The sequence below is a fragment of the Vidua chalybeata genome, chromosome 2, assembly GCF_026979565.1.
Source record: "Vidua chalybeata isolate OUT-0048 chromosome 2, bVidCha1 merged haplotype, whole genome shotgun sequence".
NCBI classification, from domain to species: domain Eukaryota; kingdom Metazoa; phylum Chordata; class Aves; order Passeriformes; family Viduidae; genus Vidua; species Vidua chalybeata.
Genome location: NC_071531.1, coordinates 73,102,365 through 73,127,002, shown reverse-complemented (window position 1 = coordinate 73,127,002; position 24,638 = coordinate 73,102,365). Strand labels below are relative to the sequence as shown.

The 24,638-nt window shown below is 45.6% G+C and overlaps 2 protein-coding genes across 2 annotated transcripts; both read right to left on the bottom strand.

Annotated features, from left to right (window-relative positions):
• Window positions 1-11,923: 11,923 nt before the first annotated feature.
• On the bottom strand, window positions 11,924-13,227 carry LOC128784247 (epidermal differentiation-specific protein-like). The gene is made up of 2 exons (XM_053935660.1): window positions 13,151-13,227; window positions 11,924-12,692 (listed from the first exon to the last, which is right to left on the bottom strand). Exon 2 carries the CDS (start codon window positions 12,637-12,639, stop codon window positions 12,109-12,111), a length of 531 nt encoding a protein of 176 aa, XP_053791635.1. The 5' UTR covers window positions 12,640-12,692; window positions 13,151-13,227; the 3' UTR covers window positions 11,924-12,108.
• A 7,450-nt stretch (window positions 13,228-20,677) lies between these two features.
• Window positions 20,678-21,620, bottom strand: LOC128784393 (epidermal differentiation-specific protein-like). Its single transcript, XM_053935965.1, has one exon. The coding sequence runs from the start codon at window positions 21,575-21,577 to the stop codon at window positions 21,047-21,049; it is 531 nt and encodes a 176-aa protein (XP_053791940.1). The 5' UTR covers window positions 21,578-21,620; the 3' UTR covers window positions 20,678-21,046.
• Window positions 21,621-24,638: the final 3,018 nt, after the last annotated feature.

Here is a 24,638-nt window from a genome sequence, read left to right as displayed (position 1 = left end):
ACACAGAATTACAGGAAATAGTTTCAAGACAAGTGGATGCAGGAGAGAAAGACTTTTAATAGCTTTTCTGCATAAGGACCTGCTAGAGATAGAGGAGAGTCTTACCAGCCTGCAAGGATCCCTGTCTATAGATATGTCATAAATTTAATTTTTTCATTGTGTTTCTTGGGCGACCAAAGCCCTTATCTGAAAGGAGACATCACATGGCACAACAGAATCATGAGCTGCTTGGAGGAACAGGAGAAAGAAGAGGACAGTAGGTCACAAAGGACAAAAAGCTCAGGCCCCTATCTACTTCTGTGAGTCTCAGTGAAGATGTGGCAGTAACAGAAGACTCATGCTTGGCTGAGCTCTCTGGAAATCCCAGGAGTTGCACTTGATCCTTGTGGGGTCCCTTCCAACTCAGGATATTCTATTCTATTCTATTCTATTCTATTCTATTCTATTCTATTCTATTCTATTCTATTCTATTCTATTCTATTCTATTCTATTCTATTCTATTCCATTCCATTCCATTCCATCCCATTCCATTCCATTCCATTCCATTCCATTCTTGTGTGGCACCCTGCATTTTATTGCTGGCAAATGCCCTTCAGCTGTCAGAGTCCTGGACCCTGCCCTGGGCTGGGGAACTGTGGGCACACCTAGAGTTATCAAGAGACCACACTCATATTTACACTTTGGTTGATCAGTACAACAGATCTAGGTCTTGGATGGCTGATCTGAAGCCTGATACCTCTGGTGCCCCTAATGACTTCCAATCTCATGGATCTATTTGGTGCAAAGGCTTTTATTCTGAAATAAGCTGCTTGTTAGAGCACATGCTAACTGATCTGCATATTTATGCCTTTTCCTTTATGTTCAGACTCTGAGAAGAGCTTCCTCCATATTCAGTTTTAGCAACTTTCTTTTATCAGCAAAACTAATTTTCCCTGATTAGGGAACACAGGCTGAAGACCCTGTGACAGCCTGAGCAGCAAACCAAGCTAAGCACTCAGCAGTTCTTTCAGAAATGTAATGAAACTGCAAAGTGGGTGTGATACCACAACATTCTCCAGTGCTACAAAAAGTCTTCACTGAGTCACAGAAACAAGAAACCAGCCTGGAACACCCAGCCTCCTGCTCAGAGCCAGAGTATCACTAACACTGCATTCCATCATGATGGACTTTTCTTACAGAGTCCTGGGAGCCTCCAAGGCTCGAGACTCCTTCACCACTCTACATGTCAGTTCCACTGCTGGGCTGCCTGTTGATGAAAAATTTTCTGAATTTCCAACCAGAATCCCCTGAGGTGTGATTTACAGCTACTGACCATTATTGTTGGTTCAGTGGAGCTGTAATAAACCTGTGGTATTTGGGACTGGAAGTAGAGGGTCAAAGGGAAACAGGACAGGAAGGAGGTAAAACAAGATCAGTGCATGAAGGCAATGTTGGAAACTGCCTCTTAGCACAGCATAAAGATAGAGTAGCTTCACAGGGGCTACTACATGCAACTTCACAGAGGTTACATCTTCAGAGTACCAGAGCAGACAGTTCAAATGGGCTGCAGATACGAAAATTCATCAATGTATTAAATGCCAGCTGGAAATATCCTGTGAAACTCTTCAATATTTGCATATTCTTAAAAACTGATTTTGTTTGTTCTAGGCTTTGATGAGAAGAGGAGCCTTTTGCTGCCAAAAAAATTGGAACAGTATTAATGTTGCATAAGTTAGGTCACTGAGATAGGAATCTTGTTATGTATTTCTCAACACTACCACTGGACATGAAGAACAACTTAATTGGAATTAAGTAATGCATATTGTTGTGTCTAAGAATGAAACTTTTTTTTCAAGATGCTCAAAACTAAAGCTTTATCCAGCTTTTACCCAAGATGAAGAAAAAAATATCCATATTTTCTCAAATCACTACTATGGCTTGTTGAAACCACAAATCTCATTTTGGAAGCTCTATGACTATTCCCAGAAGCAGAGTTGCTTTCTCAGGCAACAGCCTTCCTTACAGATTTTTCTTTTCAGGTGTTCATATTAGACTTACTAATATCCACTTTGTGCACAAAAACTGAGGACTGTGGAGCAATGGAAATCCTGCATGGCAGGTGGAATGCAAGATGGAAAATGTAGCTCTGTTTGTCATTTAGTTGCATGTGCCAGGAAAGTAAAAAGCACACAAGGCCACCCTGAAAAGAGTGAAGTCAATGGTAATAAAGATTTTTCATAGTCCCACAATATTAGGCCCTAGTCAAAAGTGGGAGCAGACCAAGCCTGTTACATGTCTCATGGAGTACTTCTTTAGAGGAGAAAAACTGTGGAAAAACATGAATTTTGACAACCCTATTGTGGAAGGTCAATAGTCTGGACAGTGTGCTGACATCCAGGCTGATAAATGGGCTAAAAGCACTTTCCACTACACTGAGGAAGAAAACAAAAGTCTGAAAATTCAGATAATAAGACAAAATCAGAAATATTTCCCTGTGGTCAACTGTGCCTGTGATGTTTGATATAGTGACAACATTAGGCCAGCATTTATATCTCTACCCAGTAACAGTCTCCTCTGTTACACTGAATTTTTTTGAGATTCACTTCAGTCTTGGTTTAGAAAGAATATCTTACTTAAAACTGTAAACAGCAGCTTTTTCTCCCCAATAAAACTTAAAGACAAACTGAGGATGGGAAGAGAACTGCTAAGTATCTCAGCCACCGAGTATACAGACATTGTCCTTGATGTCCCTGCAGTGCAGTAATTACATTGCATTCAGATGAAGAACTTGGCTGTCTATACTTGTTTTATGGGAGTGCTGGCGGTGTCAGCTGGGGGGTGGCTGAGGGCAGCCCCCGGTGTGTGGCAGCCGGTGCCACTGGCCGTGTCCGTGTCCCCTCCATGCACAGGTGCACGCGGGTCCCTGGGTCACACAGCCAACCCCAGCACGGGCTGCTCCTGCAGTCTGGGCAGTGGCACTGGGAAAAGCAGCCCTCGACAGAGAGCCTGCAGCTTGGACTCAGCAGCTGAGCAGGAGGAGTTCCTGGGGCTGAGTGTTGCATCCTGGGGTTCGGGTTTAGATTAGGGGTTCTAATCTATGTTAGTTAGCCGAGTCCAGTGTAACCCCGCGCACCCCTCGTGTTTCCCCCCCAGCAGTGGCTGGCCCCGGGCTGCCTGCCATTGGAAGCCTCCTCCGCCGCTCCTGTGACCAGTCCCCCGTCCAGCCCCGGGAAGTTCGGTGTCTGTCACCCCGATCCCGCATCCCCAGTAGCCCAGGGACCTGGGAACTGCCCCAGCCCCGTCTCGGTTGGTCGCTGTGGCCGACGTCACCGCCACAGCAGCCTCCTCTATTGGATGGGAGGCTGTGGATCCTCTCGTCCCGCCCCCCATAAAATCCTACACCACGAGAACCCCAGGGCCATTTTGTCCCGTGCGAGTGCCGAACCACGTGCATCTTTCCACCGAACCACGCCACGTGGCCAATAAGCCGTTCCTGCCAAGCACGGAGTAAATGGACAAATTCCTTACTTCTTTACCGGATCCCTAGCGCACGGTAACAGAGGCTGGCCAGCCCACGCGCCCGAGACACAGAGCCGTGTCCAGGAACCCACGGCAAAAACCCCGGCAGCATGTGGAAGCTACGCCACAGCCAGGCTCCCAAGAGCTGCGTGCAGCCAGGGAAAACAAACCAACGCCGCAGCTGAGCTCCGCTCATCCTGAGCTATCCCTACACATGGCACTCGAAAAATGACTTGGCCAAAACATAACTCTGGAACTGGGGCTTTTTCCCACAGAAAAAAAGAGCTTGTGCAATTTTAGCATTCTTTCCTCTTACTTTCTGTCCTTCTTCTATGATATTTTTTTACCCTTTAGTTCCCTGCTGCTGATTAGCTGCTTGCAGGAACTATCGTGGGCTTTCTTGGAAGAGCATCTTGTGTGTTAATATCCTACAAATCCTATGGATCAGCAGACATTATCTCAGTTCTCTTTTTCTTGGAGTTTTTGCAGGACCTTATTATATTTTGCCCTGTAAAAAGCAATGAAAAATTCCTTTCACAAAGGAGAAAAAATAACAGATTTACAGAAAAACACTTTACAGAGCAACCACTGAAGGTCTCTAGCCCAATATCCTGCTGACAACAGGGCTCACTCTAGTTAGGTGAAGTTCCTTAAGGCCTTGTCCAGGTGAGTTCTGGACACTGAATCATAGAGGATAGTTTGGGTTGGAAGGGAAGTTTAAAGATCATATAGTTCCAACCCTCTGCCATAGGCAGGGACATCTTCCACAAGAACAGATTGCTCAAAGCTCCATCCAAGATGGGCTTGAACACTCAGGGATGGGGCATCCACAACTTATCTGGGCAACATGGTCCCATGCTTCACTACCTCCATTGTAAAAGATATCTTATGTCTCCTGCATATCCGATCTAAAAGTATTCTCTTTCCGTATAAAACCAGTGCCTCTTGTCCTGATTCTACAGGTCATGGTAAAAAATGTCTCTTTCTACCTTTCTTATAAACCCTTTTCATATATTGAAAGGTCCCAACAAAATCTCTCCAGAGTCTTCGCTCCTCCAGGCAGAACCACCACAAGTCCCTCAGATTTTCTTCATAGCAGAAGTGTTCCAGACCTCTAACCATTTTTGTGGCCCTCCTCTGGATTCATTGCAACAGGTCCGTATTTTTCCTGTGCTGGACTCCAGAGCTGGACACAGCACTCCATGCGGAGTCTCTCTCAAGCCAAGTAGAGTGGCAGAATCATCCCCATGACATGCTGGCCACACTGCTTTGGATGCAGCCCAGAAAGCCAACTGTTTGCCAACAGTTGGCTTTCTGGGATGCAAGTGCTCATTGTCAACTCATGACCAGCCTTTCATCCACCAGTATTCCCAATTCCTTCTCAGCCATGCCACTTTCAGGTTCCTCAATTGGTCTTTACCCTGATCTTTTCTGATGATGGGAGAGACTTCATTTCCTCAATACCTGTCTTGAGTTTCAGAGGCTTTGGAGATGTGGGAAGAGGGAACTGAGGCAAAAAGAAATTACTGAGTACCTCAGCTTTCTCCACATCAGTTGTCATGATTTCTCCTGTCTTATTTATTGGAGGGGGGTAGGATATGACATTTTGTTTCATCTTTCTTTTCTGGTCAATGTATTTATGAAAGTCCATATTATTCTTTCTAAATTAAGTTCTAGCTGTGCCTTGGCTTTCCTGATCTCATCCCCTTGTGTTTGGAGCACAGTTACATCAGTTAGGAACATGAAAAAACTCAGGGGACTCCTGTCTCCCTGTGTTGCTGAAGGAGATATCTTTTCTATATCTTGTACCTCTCTTAGGAGGGGCCAAAAAGCTACTTCTGCTTAGCCATTAGTACTGTAGGAAGTCCTTAACTAAAATAATACATTACCGTGATGTAGACAACCGACACGCAAAGTCAGTGTTTACACACAGGCTTCCACAACTGTGCTCACCATAAATATGTGTCACTCAACAATCTCACCCTTTTGGTGTTTGCACATCTTCATCCATCTTCATAACTGTCCTGACACAAGCTGTGATTTGGGAGGTCTGGACATGGCATTGAGAGGAACTTTTTCACTAGGAGTCAGTGCAGCACCGGACCAGGTGTGAGATGGTGACTTCTTCATCAATATTTTTAGCACTTGAAGTCACAGTGACCTGATGTGGTGTTGATAGTTGTTGTATTGTGTTTTTATATTTCTGTAACAGTTCTGTAATGGTTTGCCCCTTCACCCCCCATTTTCTCCCAATGGTTCCACCCCGAGCTTTCCTGCCCTTCCCTCAGTGCCAGTCTCCCTGAAAATGCTCTGTCACTCCCCTGTCCCCTCCCTGGTACCCTGTCCATCACTCAGCTCCCCATCCCACTCTCCCAGAATCTTCCACCTTGGGCGTCGAGTGAGTGGACAAGGGCCAGGGCTCCCTCCTTTAAACTTCCCCTATTGGTTTATGTATCTGTCTATCCTTCTGCCTTCCACTCCCCCAAATCCCCCCATTGGTTAATGGACGTCCCTTCTCCCTCGTTACCACCCTGGTATTTAAGATGTTGCAAAAGCCTCGAAGGCACTTTTGGCTGTCTGACGCTCTGGCCTTTGGAGCTCCTCGGAGCTCAGATTAAACCTGAGACTGTTTTCCCAGCCTTGAGTTGGCTCCCTTATTGCCTCCTCCTCTCGTCACCTCTCCTCCATACAGGGCAGACAGCGTAGCGCTCTGTCTTAGCCGCTCCCTGAATCTCCTCGAGACACAGGGGAATGTCCCCTGCAGCTGACTGTGCCTCTGCTGGGCAGGCGAAGCCAGGGAGCTTCAGGGTGGGCACGGTGGCAGATAGTCCCACTTGAAGCTGAATTTCTGAACAATGCACCACCCACTTGATGACATGGATATCCATGAACAGCTGGTAAATTATAAATGAACACTTGCTTGTGCTTACAGCTCTGGCTTCTCACACAGAGGGTATCTTAACTTGCATCCCTTCCCAGTTTGCCTGGGAGCTATTCCCATCACCAATCGTTTATATTTATGTCATATTCATTCACTGTCAGGTGAGAGCCTTGTCCAATGGTAGATTGAAGTTCAGACCATGTCATCTTTGCTTAGTCTCAGTCCTTGACAACTTGTTAATTGTAATGACAGTGCAATAGAGTGTTCTGATAAAATTCCAGGCAAGTATAGCAATTTTCTTCAAATACTGCAAGGATGGATTTTTAAAAAATCCAACCGATAAAGACCCTACCATTCCATCTCCTCCCCATTCTTTTTAGGCTATCCAGGAGCACAGTAAAAAAAAAAAAACACAAACACCAAAACCATTACATAAGTGATCGCTATAATTTATTTTTCTAGGAAGCAGATATTCAGGCTATAGTGACCACAATCATCTCATAATGGCCACTGTATTCTGCAAGTAATAGTCCAGCTAAGGATTCATTACATCAGCCATGCATATAACTATATTCTTGATGTGTTTGGTTCGAATTTTAACTTCTCTTGCAAGGACTATGAGTAAAAGGAGTTTCTAGTTTTAAAGTCTTTCCTCTTTCTCTAAAACCCTCTTGCTGCTGGCACTGCTTTTGCCCTGCTTTGGCCCTGGCACTTTTCCCAGGGCCAAAGGCACAAGGCTGTTGCACAATGGTAACCAGCTCCTCAGGCACACTGGTCCCAGTTTTGTTGCCTGCATCTTTCCAGTCAGAGCCACCATACTACAGTGTCCCTTTCCCTCCTCATGTCCCAAATTAAGGCCAAATTTTGTTACTAGCAGCAAACCCACCCAACCATACAGAGGAAGCCCGTTTAGGGTCAGCTCACTTGAGCTGCACCCTGTCCCTCTCCAGAGGATGGCAGCAGAGCTCAAGCAACCTGAAGGACCTTTTTCCCCACCCTGGCTTATAGAATCACAGAATGGTTTGAGTTGAAAGGGATCTTAAAAATCACCTAGTTCCAACCCCCAAAGTTCAGACTCTGCTGAGCTCCTTGCTATTTTCAGGCTTGACCTAAGCAAGTTTTCCAAGGGATACAGACATGACTGGATGAAGTAGTACTGACAAAAAATCTGGATGGCAGTTCCAGGTAACAGCAGGAGAAATTAAAGCAAGCAGCACTAGAGAAGCAGAGCCACCTCCAGCCAAATGACTGTACCACTGGGTGCCCAGGGTAGGGGAAGTCCTACCTGGATCCCATCTAGTGTCCCCTGCCCTGCAGCTTCCCAGGCTGTGCAAGGAGAGCTGCTTTCCCACTTTTCTCAAGGGTTTGGAAAGGCTCACCTGCCACACCACAGGACTGCCTGCTGAAAATAAAATGTATTTATTTTAACAAGCTATGGAAAATGTGATATGGATGATCAGACCAGCATGAAACAGGGGCCGGGAAAATTTGTGAGGTAAGGAACTTTCAGTGTTAAATAAAGGTGAACGTGCCTTGTACTAGCTGTAGATTGTTTGCCTTAAAGTTATCCCTTTTATGGTAAGCTTTTTTCAGAGTAAAATTAAAATGCTATGTTTATAAATCAATATGTCTACATCAACAAAAAACAAGTCTGCATCAACAAAAAAAAATATGTCTACAACAGGGTTGCAGCATTGGTGGATAGGGGAAGAGTGTTTGACATTATCTACTTTGCTTATGGAAAGCATTTGAAGCTCTACAGCATGACGTCCTTATCTCAAGGAGTTGGGGTCAATGACTCAATGTCCAAACAGAGACCAGTGATGAGCAGCATTCTTCAGGGGTTGGTATTGAGACTGGACTGTTTAACATCTTTATTGGCAACGTGGACAGTGGGATTGGGTGCACCCTCGGTCAGTTTGCTGATAACACCAAGATCTGTGGTGCCGTCAAGGTGCTGGAGGGAAGGGACGCTATCCAGACGGGTCTTGCCAGGCTGGAGTGGTGAGCCTGTGTGTACCTCATGAAGTTCAACAAGGCCAAGTGCAACATCAGCCTGTGAGTTGGGACAATCCCAAGCACAAACACAGGCTGGACAAAGAATGGACTGAGAGTGGCCCTGCAGGGAAGGACTTGGGGGTGTTGGCTGACAAAAAGCTCAACGTAAGTTGGCAGTGAGCACTCACAGCCCAGAAAGCCAAACATGTCCTGGGCTGCAACACAAGCAGCATGCCAGCAGGGCAAGGGAGACTCTGCCCCTCTATTCCACTCTGGTGAAACCCCACCTGGAGTGGAGTGCTGCATGCATCTCTGGAACCCCCAACAGAAGAATATGGACCTGTTGGAGAGGGTCCAGAGAAGGCCATGAAGATGGTCAGAGAGTTGGAACACCTCCACCATGAAAATAAGCCAAGACAGCTGGGGCTGTTCAGCCTGGAGAAGAGGCAGCTTTGGGGAGACCTTACAGCACCTTCCAGTGCCTAAAGGACTTTTTAAAAGGGCATGCAATGATGTCACAAGGGGTAATGGCTTTAAACTGAAAAGGGGGCAGGTTTAGATTAGATATTAGGAAGAAATTCTTTACTGTGAGGAGGTGACACACTGAAATATGTTGCCCAGATAAGCTGTGGATGCCCTTTCCTTGGAAGTATTCAAGACAATGTTAGATGGGGCACTGAGCAATATGATTTAGTGAAAGGTATTCCTGCTCATGAACTAGAGGATCCTTAAAGGCACCTTCCAACCCAAACCATTCTGTGAGTCTATGATTCTATTGGTTACATGCTTATTTAGCCAAGGTGTCCTTGTCTTTGTCTTCCTCAGTCATCTTGATCTCCTAAGGCAGAAGTTTTACTTCCCATATTCAACAATCAGGACTTCTCCCCAGGCAACTGTGATTTTTCCAGTGTGTTCCTGTCACTCACACCTCCTGAAAGATGGTGTTGGAGATGTTTCCAAGGCTGTGAGTCCATCTGATGTGTCATGGGCATTTCCAAGAGAAGATGTGCTGAGTACAGGATTCCCAGAAGGATTCTCATCGCCTGTGGTCTGCTCTGTACACTTGGTGGTCACTAACTCTATTAGTATCTCCTGCCTTGGTTCCTCAGCGAGCACAGGAAGAGGAGGAGCATAAAGTGACAAGTAGGCACCTGCCTTGCTGTCACTGGTCATCTCTTTAACATGCTATAGATTTTCCTCTGGTATACATTGGCTATGATTTCCTGTGGGGAAGAGCCTGGCTGGTAGGCTCTGGCTTGACTGATACCGATAGACAGTTTGTTCCCAGCCTTTTCAAAGACATTTGACTGGGTTTTGCTGCCTTGTTTGTCACTCTGTCAGATTTGTGATGTCTGGAAGTGCACATGAACAACAGCTCATTCCATCTTGTGCTGCTGCTAAGGACACCTCAAGCTGCATTCTTCTTGAGCCTGGGTGTCACTGCACTGGGAACTGCCCTAGATCAATAAGCTGCTGTATTCCCCTGTGTTGGTTTTGCATGGCCTGGTTTTTGGTAGTGAGAGGCCACAGAGGTGCCTTCTGTGAGAAGCTGCTGGAAGCTTGTCACCATGTCCAGCAGAGCCAATCCCTGATGGCTCTGAAGATGGACATGCTGCTGGCCAAGGCTGGGCCAATTAGAGATGATGGTAACACCCCTGTGATAATCTATTTAAGAGGAAACCAAAACAAATGTGGGGCCACACTTTTAATTTCAGATAGAGAAGAGGATCAGGTGAGAACATGTGAGGGAAACAACATGGGGACACCAAGGTCAGTGGAGAAGGAGGGGAGGAGGTGCTTCAGGCGCTGGAGCTGAGATTCCTCTGCAGGCCGTGGTGAGACCATGGTAAAGCAGCTGTGTCCCTGCAGCCCATGGGGATCCACGGGGGATGCAGAGATCCACCCATAGCCCCTGGGGATCAATGGGGGATGCAAAGATCCACCTGCAGCCCATGGGGGAGGTGCCCACACCAGAGCAGGTGGATGCCTGGAGGAGGCTGTGATCCAGTGGATGGCTTGGTGGAGGGGAAGGGCCCTTGCGTCCAGGCTGGAGCAGCCTGTCCTTGGAGGACTGCACCCCAAGGAAGAGTGACCCATGCCGCAGCAGTTTTTGGGGGACTGCTGCTTGTGAGATTGGAACCACACTGGAGAAGTTCACAGAGAATTTTCTCCTGTGGGAGGGACCCCACAGTCTCACAGGGAAACAACTTCTCTCCCTGCACAGGGGAAGAAAACCTTGGGTGACAAACTGACCAAAACCCCCACCCCCTTGTCTCCCTGCGCTGTCAGTGGGATGGCGGGGCTGGGAAGAAAAAGCTGGTTTTGAGGGCTTATTTTACTTCTCATTATCCTGCTCTGATGCTGTTAGTAATAAACTCACTTTGTACCTCTAAGTTCAATCTGTTTTGCCCTTGGAGTGTTTCCTCCCGGTCCTTATCTCAGCTAATGAACCCTTTGTTAAATTTTTCTCTCCTCTGTCCAGCTGTAGCAGGGGAGGTTGAGTGAGTGGCTTTTGTGTTTGCCTGGTGTTTGGCCCGTGTCAAACCGTGACATCCCCACAGGTGACATTGCACTGGGAAGGTGTCTCACAGCACCAGGTCTAGTTTGAGTGCACTTGCCTCTGGGGCATAGAGATGATAAACAGGCCAGGGGCCTGGGGGACCCATGGTAAGTCTGTGCTGAGCTCTGGGGCTGATGGTGTTTACCTAGGTGAACTTCACGCTGCCAATCCGTGGGACTGTGTGAACAGAAATAGGGCTTTGGGACCACACAAATGACAAAGGCAAGTTTGCTCCAAGGAGGGGAATTCCTTATGGGAATAATCTGCTGCAGCTGCACACATTTGACCGTGTCACATTTATTTTCCTGATGACCTCTACAGATCTCTGAAAGAAGGTCTCTCATTACTGCTTTTGTCAGCAATATGCTTTACAGTTTTTGAGATTTGATTTACCAGGATGGAGAATCTCATTTAAGTTTTGCCATAATATTGCTCTGTTGAATTCAAAGGCCAAGGCACGGCCAAGAAAACACAGCCGCATAAGGGGGAGGAATACTCTGACAAAGAAAAACAAGAAAAAATTAAAGGAAGCATCAATAATTGAATTGAAAGTGAGGCAGCTGTTTAAAAAAATCAGACAATTTTTACTATTGGGATCAAGCATTCAGTCAATTCAAATTTATGAGAACAGTCTGTTTTATTATGTAATTTGGGCAGTAAAAGGCTATATCATCAGTATGATCAATGTCTTTAGGTACAATCAAATATGTGATATTTAGATACAGGCTGCAGGTGAGAGTTTGGCCAGGATCACAGCAATTGAGCATATAATTAATATGCTCACCAAGACTTTAGCACTGGTTGAGTTAAGCCTGAACCCACTGTTACTCAACAGTGAAACTGGAAGGAGGTAGAATCTTACAGGAGAGATCCATGAAAAAAGCCTCAATGTAACTGCACGAAACATTCTTTGAATACACAGAGACATCTCATCATGAAAGGGCAATATTCATCTACACTAAACAGTACATAAAACAGACCCACTGTTGCTTGCAAGAGCTTCTTTAATGGCACCAATACAAAATGGATTAGAGACAATAGCAGAAGCCATGGTATCACAGGGGCATTTTAAAACAAATCACAAAGAATGTGACAAAAGCAGAGGCAGAGAACAAGGTCTCAGATTTCTTGCCGGGGCTGCATCTTTTCTCAGCGCTACAGGATTTGCATTCTAATAAGAACGGCCAGGACGAAGGGGACGCAGGAAGGAAAGCCTGTCATTGAAATTGATTGCCTTGTAATTTGGAAGATTTTCACGTTCTCGGGCAATGTATTGAATTCCACTTCCATCGCTGTGCTCACACAGCAGCCAGGCACCTCTCTGGACTTTGTGGGAAGACATGATGTCATTGTCGTGTCCCGCAGCCAGGTTGGTTGCTTCCCGTACAACCCTGCTTTTCCCTTGATAGTTGGCATCCTCATAGAGAGTGATCTGGGGATTGCTCAGATCTTCAGTGATCATCTGCAGAGAACTGATCTTATTATTCATCTTTGAACCAAAAAAGCTATGGTCTCCCTCCTCAAGTATCAGAAATCGGCCTACATAGTTTGAATGCTCATAAAGCACCCAAGGCTGGCCAATTACTTTTGCCGAGGAGGCAAGATCATTCCAGTCTGCATCTCTTAAATTGGCAATATCAGAGGTGAATTCTTTGGACAAACCCTGGAAATTGGCATGCTCATAAAGGATGATTTTTCCCATCTCAGCAGGACTTCTAGAATTGGAATTTCTTCCTCTAGGAGCTGGATGACAGCCTGCACAAAAGGAAGACAGAAAACAAGCAATGCTTGTAAGAAGCCTTTTGGACATTGAAAAAAAAGTGATGGACACACAGAAGGGAAAAAGGGGAAAAGGAAAAATAAAACATTTTGAACAAAGAATAAGCATAGAAGTAACTGAAAAAGAGTGAGATTATGATGTGTGTATTGGTTTAGGTGTATGCACAAGTTTAAGTTGTAAAATACTCTCCCATTCACCCCCCACAACTGTGTATCACTGGCCCCCTCCAGCCCCTCCCTTGGTAAGGTTTGTTTCTCCTGCAGCAGCCATCTCCTCATGCCCTGAAAGATGGGTTCAGTCTCTGCACATGCACGCAGCAGACCCTCACGACTGTGCTGCAGCTCTCAGCTAAAGCCTCCTTCCCTTCCCCTGCATTTCACAGCAGCTGCCCAAGGAGCCCTTCCAGCTCTCCTGAGCAAAGTGTGCCTCTTACCTTGATGTCAGCTGCAGGGCTGGGGAGAGCTGAGGGCAATTCCTCCAGGGCAGGGCTGCTGTTTGGGAAGGTTGTCTCACCTCTCTGTATTTATATGTGCACAGAAGTCTCACAAAGCACCCCAGTCAACGGAACTGAAAGCGTCCAATATTACCCCCAGGGATCAAAACTCATTATCCATTCTATTTTGCTTTCTATTGCCCTACAACCAGACATCTGACATCTTCTTCCTCTTGTTTCAAAGTCCATTGGAGCATGAGTGACTTGGTTAAATGGGGGAAGTTCAGTTCTTGTTTGTCCTTCTCCTCCAGAAGAAAGTGGAATCAGAGTAATAAAAGGTATCCAATTAGTTCACGATACATGTGCTGTAGAATATTTCTGCTTGTTGGTGTTTACATTTTTGCTTTTCTGGGAAGAATATCTAATACACAACCTTAGTTTTACTAAGAGTATGGTTGGGAGATATCCCGGAGGGCAGGGAAGGCAATTATATTTTTCTTTTTTTTGTTTTCTGATCTCCTTAGGATCACAGTATCATTAATGTTGGAAAAGGCCTCCAAGATCCAACCTTTGACTGAATGCCACCATGCCCACTAAACCATATTGAAAATGTCACTTCTGCTTGTGTTTTGAACACTTCCATTGATGGTGACTCCACCACTTCCCTGGGAAGTCCATTCCAAAGCTTAACCACTCTTACTGAAGAAATGTTTCCTAATACCCAGCCTGACCCTCTCCATACACAACTGAAGGCCATTTCCCCTTGTCCCTCCCTTGCCTGGGACAAGGGCCAAACCCCTACCTTGCCACAAGCTCCTTTCCATTACTGTCAAAGTAAACATATCTGCCCCGAGCATCGTTTTCCCCAGGATAAACACTCCAAGTTCTCTCAGCTGCTCCTCATCAGACTTGTGCTCCAGGCTCTTCACCACCCTTGTTGCCCTTCTCTGGATTCACTCCAGCACCGTTCTGCTAGTGAGGGGCCCAAAATGAACACAGGATTCCGGCTGTGGCCTCACCAGTGCTGAGTACAGGGGAGCAATCCCTGCCCTGCTCCTGCTGGCCACACCATTGCTGATACAGGCCAGGTGCCATGGACCTTCTTGGCCACCTGGGGAGACTGATGGCTCATTTTCAGCCCTCTGAAGGTGTGGATGCCCCATCCCTTGAAAGGTTTTTTAGGGTCCCTTCCAACCCAAATCATTCTCTGATTCTGTGACATATGTATTCATGTATATATTTATGTACAGTAATAGATGAACATGGTACTATCATAGACAATAATCAAAACCATCAATATTGTTGTCTCAAAGGCAGAAAGAAGGTCACAGTGTAGAACCCAGAAAGAGGATGTAAATAGAGATCTTCTGGCATGGTGTAAAACCAGCTTCAAAGTCAGAATTTAAAAGCAGAAGTGTGGCAAAAGAAACATAGATCTTTGCAGACATTTATTTTGCATTTAATACTGTTTTATTTTAAATAGTGCTTTATACTTTCAGTTTTGAAGTTAAACACTTGAATCTGGTTAGACATGGTGTTTCTTTCACAAACATGTCAGGCAGCAGTTTTATTATGCTAAATATGACCCTAAACATTTTTCCAATTCAGGCTGAAGTAAGTGCTTCAGATAATACTTCTTTTTAATGTTTTTCCTCTATCAATTTTTCCACTACTGTCCATGGACCACTAATATTGTTTCTCCTCATTTCCTCATCCTCCTTTATTTTCTTCTCCAGATGGGTACAAATTATTTCCTACATCAAGTTATTGGTTCTCCCAGATGCCACACTATGCTCTCGGTGACTCCTACTGGAACTCTACTTTGCAGAAAATAGCATCCCATAAACTCCTCTGCTGGGAATTCTGTAGCATGTGTCCCCAGGACTCAACCCAATCTGTCTCTGGTCACTGTCTTTCAAGGTGCTTTGATCTGACTTGTTCTGCTCTGGGGTTCCTGACCAACTTCCAAGCACCAGAGATACTATCTAATGAGTTACTGAATTGAATTCAGCTAACAATAAATTGTAGAATCAGCTCTATTTCTGTATTTTAAATAACTGCCTTTGTTGACTTATCAGTAGGAACTTACTTTACGGGATCATGCTACTGGAAGTTGTGCTTCTCCTCCTTGCTGGTTTTAGAATTAACTCACAGGCATTCTGGATAGCATTAAAAAGTCATTGCTAGAACACTTCCCAGAGTCAACTCTGAACCCTTGTTGCTTTGTCAGTTGTTTAAAATATTTATGATTTATATTTTCACAAAATGTTTTATGTTGTCACTTCAAATTCTCATGAAAATCTACATTAGCATAAAACGAATTTTTCGTGCAAGAGTAACAGGATGTGAAGATGAATTCTCTGTTTCTTTGGTTGGTTTTTAATTGCTGCTTGCATTTGTTTGAAAGATACTATGATGTCCACTCAGAGGAAACTGTCTGCAGCAGCCCAACCACTATCACAAATAGAAGCTAGGGAAAAGTTAGAGAGAACTCTGGGACCTGGGTCGCTGGGTGGTCATGCTGGCTCTAAGAGTGTCTTCCCCAGGCTTTGAGCACTGAGTGGCACAGAGCAGGGTGTGGTGCTTTGGCTGGGAAGCCATGGCTGGACTTGCATGAACACATCAGCTACAACAGAGGCAGTGACACGTGACAGAGAGGCTGATACAGGTCATGGGGTCTGCAAGACCAGATTGAAGAGGCATGGGTCCTGCACAGGCCTCAGCCACAATGGATTGTTCTGTTGAGCCTTGGTGTCTTTCCTCCTTCAATCACCAGCTCTACAGGTGTCTCCTGTCCTTCTAAGACACACCTTACTCCACAGGCTTCCACCACTTGTGATATTTTAAGTGTGGAAAGACAAGCTTGTAAGGGTGTGTGAAATATGACAGCCTCTGTTTCATGAACTTTATTTGATAAAGACATTTTCAGTTCAAGAGAAGTTATAATGATGTAATTTGCCAGCAAAGTTTGAGCTGGAGCAGCCAGCAGTCAGGGCATGGATATAGACAGGGATTTCAGACAGGCAGGAGACTCGTGCTGGGATTCAAGGCACCCACAGCTGCCAGAACACCAATGAGAACAGTGTGTCGTGTGTGTGGGCTGGCTGCAAGCACCAAGCTGCACTAGCCAGGGACTAGGAGACACCAAAATGTCTTTTGGTCAGAGAGCCCAGAGCCAGGTGTGAGACAGGACAGGCTGAGGGCTCTTAGTCCTGTTGGAAGCACCTGTGAAGGTGTTTGTGGCTGTGGAGAGTGAGGGTGTGCAGATCTTCACTAGAGGGCTTCCATGGGGATGGTCTGCAGAGAAGGAAGGAGATGGGGCTGTCTCTCGTCCACTCCGTTCTGTGGGAGTGCTGGCGGTGTCAGCTGGGGGGTGGCTGAGGGCAGCCCCCGGTGTGTGGCAGCCGGTGCCACTGGCCGTGTCCGTGTCCCCTCCATGCACAGGTGCACGCGGGTCCCTGGGTCACACAGCCAACCCCAGCATGGGCTGCTCCTGCAGTCTGGGCAGTGGCACTGGGAAAAGCAGCCCTCGACAGAGAGCCTGCAGCTTGGACTCAGTAGCTGAGCAGGAGGAGTTCCTGGGGCTGAGCTTAGCTCATCCTGAGCTATCCCTACACACGGCACTTGGAAAACGACTTGGCCAGAAAGAAACTCTGGAACTGGGGCTTTCCCACAGAAGAACCACTCTTGTGTAACTTTAGTTTTCTTCCCTTTTGCTTTCAATCCTGATCAGCTTTTTGTAGGAACTAACATGGGCTTTCTCAGAAGAGCATCTTGTGTGTTGAAATCCTACAGATCCACAGATGCTCTCTCAGTTCTCTTTTTCTTGCACTGGTGTTTGGATGTGATTCTACTTCTACTCCATGGAAAGCTGGAGAACCACATAGTGAATAATTTCCCTCCAAAAAACCCTAAATTCACCAAGAAAGCCCCAAACACTAAATGAAGGACAGACAAATTGTAGGGACACATTAATTGCTGAGTGCAAGGACAATGCAAAGGAGCTCATTAGACTCACTGAGTCCATGTCAGTGCACAGAAATCCCCATCAGGACAGCATCAGTCTGACAAGGCTGAATGGGATGGATAAGGGACATTGATCATCTTTATTTATAGCAAGATTCCTCAGGAGCAATATGGCTCAGGAAATCCTGGGATTTGCCTGTCGTGGTCCTTATGTGATGAGCTTGAATGATCCAGGGAGCCTGGAGGATTGTGGAATTGGTGGGTAATTGAAGTTGGAAGTGACCTTTGGTTGCCATTGGATCCAGTCAGCTGCTTAACACAGGGACAGCTGTGAGGTGAATTATGGTTGCTGGTGGCTTTATCCAGTCAGGTCTTAGATACCCTTGAGTATGGACACTACACAACATTGGAACACAAGCCCTATGAGGAACAACTGAGGGAGCTGGCGTTGTTTAGCCTGGAGAAAAGGAGACTCAGAGGTGACCTTATCATTCTCTACAATGTCCTGAAAGGTGGTTGTATTCAGTTAGGGGTTGGTTCTCTTTTCCAGACAGCAACTGACAGAACAAGAGGACATATTCTTAAGCTGCACCAAGGGAAATTTAGGTTGGGTGTTAGGAAAATGTTTTTACAGAAAGAGTGATAAAGTACTGGAATGGTCTGCCTGGGGTGGTGGTGGAGTCACCATCCCTGGATGTGTTTAAAAACAGATTGGATGTGGCACTCAGTGCCATGGTTTAGTTGAGGTGTTAGGGCATGGGTTGGACTCAATGAGCTTGAAGATCTCTTCCAACCTAGTGACTCTGTGATTCTGTGATCTCCAGTGGTGTGATTTAAAATTGGCTGACCTCATCAATAAAATGTTTCTCAGCCATGGAAGAGACAAGGCTAAGGGAGATGCACAGCAAAAGGACACCTGGGAAAGATTCTGGAAACAGGGAAGCTGTGACTGTAAATTAGGAAAAAAATATGACCCTAAGGGATTTTTCAGCACTGGCAGAAGGGCCAGAAACCCTGGGGAATCTCCACCATTGCAGTTGTTCAGATATCACTTGAGGATGGCCATGAGAAACACATTTTCCTGTGGTGGTATCTCTGCTGTGAAGAAGGACTTAGTCTAGGGAGGTCCCTTCTACACTAAATCTTTCTGACAGTAATTCTAAGGAAGATTTAAAAGCCTTTGTCATTCTCTGCCTGATTTCATCCTTTGTTCAATTTCAATGAAAAAATGTCATCATCAAGTCATGTGTACAATAATTTTGATTTTTTTCTTGGACCTTTATAAATACCATTTCCCAACATCAGACTTCCCTCCCAATTCCTCTACAGGCTCTCAATCATTACAAATGTTTCTACTACCAAGAAAAGAAAATATTACCTGAGTGCATGTGTGTTACCTCTTAAAGTGAGGCATTGCGAAATCTTCAGGTCATAGTGTCAGAAACAAGGAAAGAACATCAACAAGGATGTTCTTGCATCTTTATTTTCTTTCCATTGTATGAAACCACACAATAATCTTGAATTCATTCCATATATGTGGTGTTCTTTCACTGTCCTTCACAACATTCAGGCGTTATCCACTACATACCTGAGAAGCAGCTGGAAAGACACTATTCTTCTACCCTGTCATGCCACAACCATAAACCATCCAGCCTAAGCTGTAAAAATGATAAAGTTTTAGCAGAGACTTCTGTCTACACAGTCCTACACAGTAGGATAGGGTAGATTTCCTCCTCAGTCAGCCTTGGAATGCACAGGATTTTGCTGGTACTTGGAGCCATGTGGACTCATTCTGCTGATATTCAAAATTTAAAATCATTACTGTAGAAAGAGGTACTGTAGATATAAAAAGAGGAACATGAAACTAAGAGACTGGGACCTGAAACCACGGCAAGGTTCACTGTATTGCTGAATTTGCACATACTAGAATCACAAAATCACAGAAAGATTTTGGCTGGGAGAGGTCTTAAACACCATCTAGCTGTACACCGTGCCATGAGCAGGGAGATTTTCCACTGGACCAGGTTGCTCAAAGCTGTGTCCAACCTGGCCTTGAACACTTTGAGGGATGCCTCAACCACGGCTTCTCTGGGCAATCTATGCCAGTAACTCATCATCCTCATCACAAAAATACGCTGTCAGATGTATAATTGAAATCTCCCCTCTCTAGGTTTCAAAGGCCCCGGTAAAAATCTGCAGGGCTGCATGCAGTACTCCAGGTGAGATTTCACCATAGTGGATTACAGGGGATGAACCCCCTCCCCTTGACCTGCTGACCACACCTTTGGCAGCCCAGGATAGGGTTGGATTTCCAGGCTGCAAGCTGAAAGTGCTGGGTCATGTCCAGTTTTTCATCCAGCACTGTCCCCAGCTCCTTCTCAGCAGGGCTGCTCCCACTCCACTCATCCCCAGACTGATCTGATCCTGCAGATCAGGAGGTGAAGGCTTTGCTGAACCTGTGCTGGCTGTCTCCAGTAACCCTCCTGTCTTCCATGTGCCTGCAATTCCCAACACATACGTGAAAAATACCGGGAGCAGTTTGAGCTATGGAATTGTTAACCACACACACATGAACGGCCTTGTCAGGATTAATGGAAGCCAGTAACAAATGGGGTCTCTCGAGGGTCCCTGCTGGCTCCAGCAGTGCTCCATGTCTTCATCCATGGCACAGGCAGTGGGGTCGAGTGCACCCCGGGCAGGTGTGCAGATGACTCTGAGCTGAGGGGGGCCTTTGATAAGCTGAGGGAAGGGACCATGCACAGGGACTTCAGCACTGGCACCATGTGCACCTCATGAGGTTCAGAAGGGCCAAGGGCAGCTCCTGTCTGACCAGCCCAGAGACCAGTGCAAGGAAATCAGGGCAAACTGCAGGTCACAGAGGGACATAAACACTGGAGTGCAGAGCTGCCCTGGGACAGCTGCCACAATGCACAGCTCAGGGCATGCAGCTGTCATTAGGCAGTGGTGGAGGAGGGCTGAGACTCTGCACTTCCAGGTGAACTTGCACCTGGCAAAAGAGATCATGGAATACCTTGTCATCCCTCCTCCCTTATCAAGGCACTACAGGTTTAAAAGCACAAGGCAGTTGTTTCCACTGGGATCAACCAATCTGTCAGTCAAAGCTAGGAAAACTTACTGTTCCATTATGTGATTTGGGCAGTGGAGGACTGTATCACCAGCATGGTCCATCACTATGATTGATTGTACACAATACAATTAGAAGTGTGCTATTTATGTACACTGCATGGGAGAGTTTGGCCAGGATCACAGCAATAATCAATATGCCCACCAAGATTTTAGCACTGGCTGAGTCAAGCCTGAACCCACTGTTACTGACCAGTGAAATTGGAAGGAGACAATTCTCCAGGAGACATCTAGGGAAAATGTGCAAGTGACTGCATGGACCATTCTCTGGATACACAGAGACATCTCACCATGAAAGAGCAATATTTATTTATTCTATAGATGCATGAAACAGACCCACTGCTAATTGCAAAGGATTCTTTAATAGCACCAACACAAAATGGATTACAGACAATGGCACAAGCCATGGTACCTTTGTAAAGCAAATTAAAAACAAGGTGATGCTGGCCCTACCCCTACATTTTCTGTTTCACTTAGCAACAGAAACAACATGCAATGTTTCAGCATTCCATAGCACAGGACTCTGGAATGCCAGCTGAGGGTGCATTAGGTTACACATGTCTAGCATGTTTTTTACCTCAGACACTCTTTGCTATGGTCAAGCATGATAATCCTTTCATTTATGGGATGGGAGAAGTGTGCAAAGCAGGATAGAGAAGTACAGATCTGCAGTACAGCACAGCAGAGAGCTCCCAGGTTACAAAGGCTACACAAGCAGAAGAAGAAATCTAGATCTCACATTTCTTGCTGGTGCTGCATCTTCCTCAGCTTTGGACGATTTGCATTCTAATAAGAACGGCCAGGACGAAGGGGACGCAGGAAGGAAAGCCTGTCATTGAGGTAGATTGCTGAGTAATGTGGAAGATTATCATTTTCTCGTGCAATGTATTGAATTCCACTTCCATCACTGTGCTCACACAGCAGCCAGGCACCTCTCTGGACTTTGTGGGAAGACATGATGTCATTGTCGAATCCCGCAGCCAGGTTGGTTGCTTCTCTTATTACTCTGCTCTTCCCTTGATAGTTGGGATGTTCGTAGAGAGTGATCTGGGGATTGTGCAGATCTTCAGTGATCATCTGCAGAGAACTGATTGTATCATTCATGCTTCTGCCAACGTAGTCATGTTCCCCCTCCTCAAGTACCATTAGCCGGCCTGTATAATGTATGTGCTCATAAGCCACCCAAGGCTGGCCAATTACTTTCACTGAGGAGATAATATCATTAAAATCCAAATGTCCCAGATTGGAAATGTCAGAAGTGATTTCTCTGGACACACCCCTGAAGTTGGCATGCTCGTAAATGATGATTTTTCCCATCTCAAGACTTCTGAGGATGAAAGTTCTTGCTGTTAGCCTTGGATGACAGCCTGCACAAAAGGAAGACAGAACACAAGCAGTGCTTGTTAGAAGACTTTACATAAAATTATAGAGTGCATGGCGAAATAAATAAAATGTAAAACATTTGGAACAATGAATAAATGTTACAACAGCTGGGAAAGAGTGAAGGCTTTACATAGTAGTTTGTATTTGGAGGATTAAAATGAAATATGTGCCCACAACTGCCAGCTTTTAAATATTTATGTGTGTTGGGTTAGACATATGTCCAAAAATAAGTTGTAAAATACTCTCACATTCACCCCCCACAACTGTGTATCACTGGCCCCCTCCAGCCCCTCCCTTGGTAAGGTTTGTTTCTCCTGCAGCAGCCATCTCCTCATGCCCTGAAAGATGGGTTCAGTCTCTGCACATGCACGCAGCAGACCCTCACGACTGTGCTGCAGCTCTCAGCTAAAGCCTCCTTCCCTTCCCCTGCATTTCACAGCAGCTGCCCAAGGAACCCTTCCAGCTCTCCTGAGCAAAGTGCCTCTTACCTTGATGTCAGCTGCAGGGCTGGGGAGAGCTGAGGGCAATTCCTGCAGGGGAGGGCTGCTGTTTGGGGAGAGCGTCTTACCAGCCTCCATTTATAGCTCACTCAAAAGTCTTGTGCGCCACCCAATTCCACAGAAGTGGGAAGTGGTACCATGCCCCCAGGGATCAAAACTCATTAACTATCCTAACTTAGATTAGATGTTCCTATGATCAGACATCTTTCTCTCATTCAAAAGTCCCATGAAGTGCGAGTGACTTGATGAAACCTGGGAAGTTAAATTCCTGTTTGTCCTTCTCCTCCAGAAGAAAGTGGAATCAGAGTAATAAAAATGTATCAAAGTGTTTTGTGACACACAGGCTATAGAATGTTTCTGCCTGTTTGAATTTACATTTTTGCTTTTCTGGGAATAATATTGAATGCACAACCTTAGTCTTACTAAGAGTTTTGATGGAAGATTCCAAGTGACAGTGGTTACATTCACATTATATTTTTCTTTTTCTTTTCCCTCTTCCCTTTACAATCACAGTATCATTGATGTTGGAAAAGGCCACCAAGATCATCAAATCCAGCCTTGAACCAAATGTCACCACACCCACTAAACCATATTGCAAAGGACCATTTTTACTTGTGTTTTGAATATTTTCAGGGATGGTGACCCTACCACTTATCTGGGCAGCCCATTCCACACCTTAACAATCTTTCAATGAAGAAGTGTTTCCTAACATCCACCCTGAACCTCCCCATACACAACTGAAAGCCATTTTCCCTTGTCCCACTACTAACTGCCTGGAGAAGGGCCAAACCCCTACCTTGCCACAAGCTCCTTTCAGGTACTGTCAAAGTAAACATATCTGCCCTGAGCCTCCTTTTCTCCAGGATAAAAACCCTCAGTTCCCCCAGCAGCGCCTCACAGGACTTGTGCTCCAGACCCTTCACCAGCTCTGTTGCCCTTCTCTGGACTCACTCCAGCGCCTCAATGTCTTTCTTGCAGTGAGGGGCCCAAAATGAACACAGGATTCCGGCTGTGGCCTCACCAGTGCTGAGCACAGGGGAATGATCCCTGCCCTGCTCCTGCTGGCCACACCATTGCTGATACAGGCCAGGTGCCACTGGCCTTCCTGGCCACCTGGGCACACACTAGTTCATGTTCAGCCCTCTGAAGGTGTGGATGCCCCATCCCTCAAAGGGTACTTTAGGGTCCCTTGCAGCCCAAACCATTCTCTGATTCCTTGACACATGTATTCATGTATATATTTATGCATAGTAATAGATGGGCATGGTACTACTGTAGATGATAAACAAAAGCACCAATGCTGTTGTCTCAAAACCGGACATAAGGTCACAGTTTGGCATGCAGAAAGGGAGTGTAAATAGAGAAGTACTGGTATGGTGTAATACCAGCTTCAAAGTCAGAATTTTAAAGCAGAAGCATGGCAAAAGACTACCATAAATCTTTGGAGATACATATTTTCTACAAAATATTGAACATTGTAAATTATGCTTTATACTATCAGTTTTGAATTAAACACCTGAATGTGATTAGACATGGTGTTTCTTTCCATATTACTGTGCTAAATATGACTCCAAACATTTTCCCAATTCAGTCTGAAGTAAATGCTTCAGGTAATACTTCTGCAGCCTGGACTCAGTAGCTGAGCAGGAGGAGTTCCTGGGGCTGAGCTTAGCTCATCCTGAGCTATCCCTACACACGGCACTTGGAAAACGACTTGGCCAGAAAGAAACTCTGGAACTGGGGCTTTCCCACAGAAGAACCACTCTTGTGTAACTTTAGTGTTCTTTCCTTTTGCTTTCAATCCTGATCAGCTCTTTGTAGGAACTAACATGGGCTTTCTCAGAAGAGCATCTTGTGTGTTGAAATCCTACAGATCCACAGATGCTCTCTCAGTTCTCTTTTTCTTGCACTGGTGTTTGGATGTGATTCTACTTCTACTCCCTGAAAGCAGGAGAACCACATAGTGAATAATTTCCCTCCAAAAAAACCCAAATTCACCAAGAAAGCCCCAAACACTAAATGAAGGACAGACAAATTGTAGGGACACATTAATTGCTGAGTGCAAGGACAATGCAAAGGAGCTCATTAGACTCACTGAGTCCATGTCAGTGCACAGAAATCCCCATCAGGACAGCATCAGTCTGACAAGGCTGAACGGGATGGATAAGGGACATTGATCATCTTTATTTATAGCAAGATTCCTCAGGAGCAATATGGTTCAGGAAATCCTGGGATTTGCTTGTCATGGTCCTTATGTGATGAGCTTGAATGATCCAGGGAGCCTGGAGGATTGTGGGATTGGTGGGTAATTGAAGTTGGAAGTGACCTTTGGTTGCCATTGGATCCAGTCAGCTGCTTAACACAGGGACAGCTGTGAGGTGAATTATGGTTGCTGGTGGCTTTATCCAGTCAGGTCTTGAAAACCTCTGAGTATGCAGACTATCCAAATTCTCTGCGTGATGTGATTTAAAATTTTCTGACATTATAATTAAAAT